The following is a 4,473-nucleotide window of genomic DNA, read 5'->3' as shown; positions in this document are numbered from 1 at the left end:
GAATATATCACCTCTACTTTTACTCTATATATTTCCTTTTTTATTTCTAAATACCTTAATACTTTTTTTTTAAACAAAATATCCCAATACTTTACATATTATATCAAATATCTTGGTCTTTGTATCAAAATCAAAATGAGGCTAATGCTAGGGCGAGGCTAGTGCTAGGGCGTGACAATTTGTGACACAATCACCATATAGGTCCACTTGTGTGGATACAACCACGGGGCACTCGTAGGCTTGAGCCCACAAACCCATGGGTAATAAGCATTGATTTACACATTTGATCAGATTTACTCTTTTTCAAAATTATATGGTATTAGGAAATTAACTCATCAAGTATTATATACAAATATACAACCCACTCTTTTAGCGATGTCAGATCTTCCTCACATATGAAGTATTTCCAACAATTGAAAAGGATACCGTATTATCCTTGCACAAGGTATATGGTCATCAATCATCATTGCATCTATTAAATCCATAAAAATTTTGATTTATCAAAATAGATGATTTCAGGCATGAAGCAATGAAGAAAATAAGATGGAAACAATTGACTTGCTCAATAATACTTTAAATAACAAAAATTGAGAATTAACCAATCAAAGTCAAACAACTCTAAACAAATCATCTATATTCCTACTAACTACGTTTGTGTATAAGCAAATATTGATGAAAACAAATCTATTTATTATTTAAATCAAAACTAATCAAAGTCAAATAATTCTGAACAAAACCTCTACGTCAAAATATAAAGATGGATAAACATTATGATAGGAAATACGACTTCTTCTGTATAAAAGGAATGGATAGTATAAAACTTATGTTCCAACTTCTAAACAACTGGCGTCATAAATAAAACTTACTAAAGCTTAAGCCTGTTGGACCAAATCAGATATAACTAATCTACTAATATATTATCTAATCTCAATCTAGACATTTCTCCGCCATTAACAAGAAGTTTTAAGCCAGTTTTTAGGTCCGGTATTCCCTCCTCCAAAACTGCACATACTGGGTAGATAGGAATGTCGTGCACCCTTCTCCGTAGCTCTTCTAAAACATGCTCTGCACCATCCTCGTCAATTTTATTCGCAACTACTAAAGATGGACGATCTGATAAACCTTCTTGGTAATGCTCCAACTCTATGACCAAATCTTTAAGTTGCTCCCATGGTGGAATTCCTTTGCGGCCATTAAGTGCCGCAGCTAAATCAATCACATATGCTAGGACTTTTGTACTTTCAATATGTCGCAAGAACGCATGCCCAAGACCACGATTCTCGTGAGCACCCTTAATAAGTTCCGGGATGTCGGCCACCGATATTGAGAGTTCATCATAGTTTAACTTTCCGATATTTGGTCTCAAGGTTGTAAAGGCATAATTACCTACAACAGGTTTGGCCCTAGAAATCGCACCCAGAAGAGTGCTTTTACCAGCATTAGGCATTCCGACAAGGCCGATGTCAGCAATACTTTTGAGCTCTAGAATCAAACTAGCCTGTGACCCGGACAAACCAAGTCTTATATCAGGTTGATGATCATTATCAAAATTCCCTTGGTTATCATTTCTGCCATTACCGTGACTTGTATCTTTTAGGGTCTTTTTATTGTGTCTCCCAGATGACACACTGCCTAAACCACCTTCATCACCCTGAGCAACCACTATTTGTTGCCTTTCTTCGGTCAATTGAGCAAAATTATATTGAATTTCTACCCCATCTTCTTTCAACTCTTCCTCAGACATACCACTGTCAATTTCTAGATCATCATCCTCAGCTGATTCATTTGTGAAAGCATAGTTCGAGTAACATACATTCTTGCCACGTTTTGATATTAATTTACCATGTGAATGAGAAGTGGGAGAGCAATGTTTAATAGATGATCCAGGAGAAGCATAACACTCGGAAATACCACTCTTATTAGAGGATGAAACATGAGACCTATCCTCTGCCTGATCTATTTCTGATTCTCGTGAACTAGAAGTCGACATCTGATCAGATGCAAGGAAATCAGAAGTAATGGTACCTGGAATATCCCAAGGGTTAGACCCACCAGAAGATGGTTTCTCAACTGTTGAAGGTATTTCTCCCTCCACCAAATGGATAACAGTACCAACAGGTACTTGCACAACCTGCAGCAAAAGATTGAGCCGTCAATTTTCCCAAACCCAAATATAGAGACAGTATTAAATAAACATGACCTTTATACAAAAGAAATTTAGGAAAAAAATTATCTATCATTACCTTGTCTTTTCCACGGTTACCAATCTTATTCTTTGAGGCGCCATGCCCACCTCTTTCCCCAATCTACAATCCAAAACAATTCTAGGCATCAGTATTGGATCAGTCACATTAATAGCATTGTAGCTCATATACATCAAATATCACATACATACAATATGATGCTGTAGACAACGGAAATCCCAAACTGCAGATGTGCACCGTAGAATCACATCACCACCTCTTCCACCGTTCCCACCTGTCGCAATGAATTGTAATAACTATAATGTTATCAATTGAACTCAAAAGATAATTCCAATAGAAAATATCAGCACTATCCTCAATAACCAAGACATTTGAGAAGGGGTTAAAGTGTACCTACCATCAGGCTTGCCAAAGCGATCATTTCGACTACGATGCAAGCTGGCATTGCCACTTCCACCATCGCCTCCTTTGACATGCAACCTAAAGCGGTCAATCATTCGCCTCTCCTATAAAATATTAGCATCCCTAATTCAAGTATAGGCTTAAAAGAACCATAAGACGAAAATAGCTTCTTTCTTTGCATATAAACACTATAAAAAAATCCAGTGAGATAAGCTAGAAACCTGCAAAGGAGTAGCTTTTGACTTCTTCCCAGGACCATTAGAATATAAGAATATGACAAAAGAAGCCTCAGTGATGTCAAAGGTTTGCTTAAAGATCCTTCTTGATGAAGGTACCTTGGTATGCATAATAATCTCCTTGTTACTAACATCTCCATGCATCAACAAACCACAAATCCAGATGTCAATCTTGTCTATCCCACCTTTTTAGCCGGTTTTCTTTATATAGAAAAGAGATAATAACAAGATTTTAAACGCAATATAACAAATGCTCTGAGTTAAAATAATGGTTCTGAGATCTCTGCCATAACTCCATATTCTCCTTACCGAACTCAATTATTTCCTTCTTGAATGAGATTCAGTTCCAACTCTTCCAATTTTCAGTTGGACACATCACTGCTTTAAAATTCAGATTAGAAGAAATCATATAAAAAGCTGGTAAGAGTGGTGGCAAGTAATAAAAGTGTTAGTAAATGAGACCTTTAGTCCCCTCATTAATAAGTTTATATATTAAATAGATTAATTAAAAGATACATAAGTAGTTAGAGAAGTTATTGGTAGTTGAAAGGCCAAAGGTTGTGATTATTCATTGAATACATTTATTAGTTAGTATTTTTGTTCCCCTAATATAAATGGTGCTATATTCATCATTTTGTAAGACAACCATAAAAAGCTACAAACTAGCAAAATATATATTTATCTCCCTTTATCTCTCTCCTAGCATATTCTCATAGATCTCACTACTTCACCTAATAGTTCCCAAGAATTGGTATCAAGAGTCTTAAGTTTTAAGCATCGGTTCCACATATACACAAAAAACCTAAACACATGGCTTCTTACTCTTCAACATCTAGACCTTCAATTAGAATTTAATTCACATTTTCAATTGAGAGAATTAAGATTTTTGGTGTGTCAAAATGAAGACTAGTCTAAAAGCCAAAGATTTGGAAAGTAGAAGAAAGTGGTCCTAAGGCAGGAACAATGTTTTCTCAGCAATAACGTTAAAACTGACAACTCCATCAATGGAGGAGATCATCGAAGATCAATCCTTCAAAACGATGTGACAAATACCATTTTTTCAATAATAGTTATTGCAAGTTCATCCAAAGAAGCAGTGTACTTTGCAGAAAGAGTTTCAAAGAAGTGAGAAGATCAAGACAATTAGATTTCAAAACTTGAGAAAGAGATTTTGGAAATCTGAGTAAAGAAAACATCAATAATTACTACACAAGAGTCAGAAAAGTAGTCATTCGAATATAGAGATAGATTAAAGAATATATTGTCAACAAAATCTTGACAACCGTGATAGAAGCATATGATAGTGCAAACGCTATGATAGACAGCACAAAGTACTTCTCAACTATAACAATATTAGAGGTGGTAGTATGACGCGCAGAATGAAGGCTTAAGAAGAAAGAGTAAATAGAAGAACAAAGATGAGTCCAAGGAGCATTTCAAACGAGTCACAAAAAAAAACGTTGGAGGTCAGAAACCCTTCTAACTCAAGTTATGTTGAAGGAGGAAATGCAGGTGAAAGTCAAGTTTTCTCCATGTGGAATTGTCATGGGCAAGGTAAGGCCCAGGCCAAACATCTATATGGTATATTCTAGAAGAAGACAAAAACAGTTACAAAAGTGTATTGGTGATAC

At 35.6% G+C, this 4,473-nt stretch overlaps 1 protein-coding gene across 1 annotated transcript; it reads right to left on the bottom strand.

Moving 5' to 3' along the window:
• Positions 1-886: 886 nt before the first annotated feature.
• LOC130825365 (probable GTP-binding protein OBGM, mitochondrial) lies at positions 887-3,001 on the bottom strand. The gene is made up of 5 exons (XM_057690538.1): positions 2,828-3,001; positions 2,602-2,710; positions 2,396-2,478; positions 2,244-2,306; positions 887-2,131 (listed from the first exon to the last, which is right to left on the bottom strand). Exons 1-5 carry the CDS (start codon positions 2,984-2,986, stop codon positions 902-904), a joined length of 1,644 nt encoding a protein of 547 aa, XP_057546521.1. The 5' UTR covers positions 2,987-3,001; the 3' UTR covers positions 887-901.
• Positions 3,002-4,473: the final 1,472 nt, after the last annotated feature.

Source organism: Amaranthus tricolor, chromosome 10 (assembly GCF_026212465.1).
Source record: "Amaranthus tricolor cultivar Red isolate AtriRed21 chromosome 10, ASM2621246v1, whole genome shotgun sequence".
NCBI classification, from domain to species: domain Eukaryota; kingdom Viridiplantae; phylum Streptophyta; class Magnoliopsida; order Caryophyllales; family Amaranthaceae; genus Amaranthus; species Amaranthus tricolor.
This window is presented reverse-complemented; position numbering and strand designations above follow the sequence as displayed.

What these genes read in the sequence shown, in the direction of transcription:
- LOC130825365 (XM_057690538.1), bottom strand. Translation starts at nt 2,986, where the DNA reads ATGCATGGAGATGTTAGTAACAAGGAGATTATTATGCATACCAAGGTA. An exon ending in CAAAAGCTACTCCTTTGCAG is followed by an intron (nt 2,711 to 2,827) that starts GTTTCTAGCTTA and finishes AATATTTTATAG; the next exon opens with GAGAGGCGAATGATTGACCG. An exon ending in TCGCTTTGGCAAGCCTGATG is followed by an intron (nt 2,479 to 2,601) that starts GTAGGTACACTT and finishes TCATTGCGACAG; the next exon opens with GTGGGAACGGTGGAAGAGGT.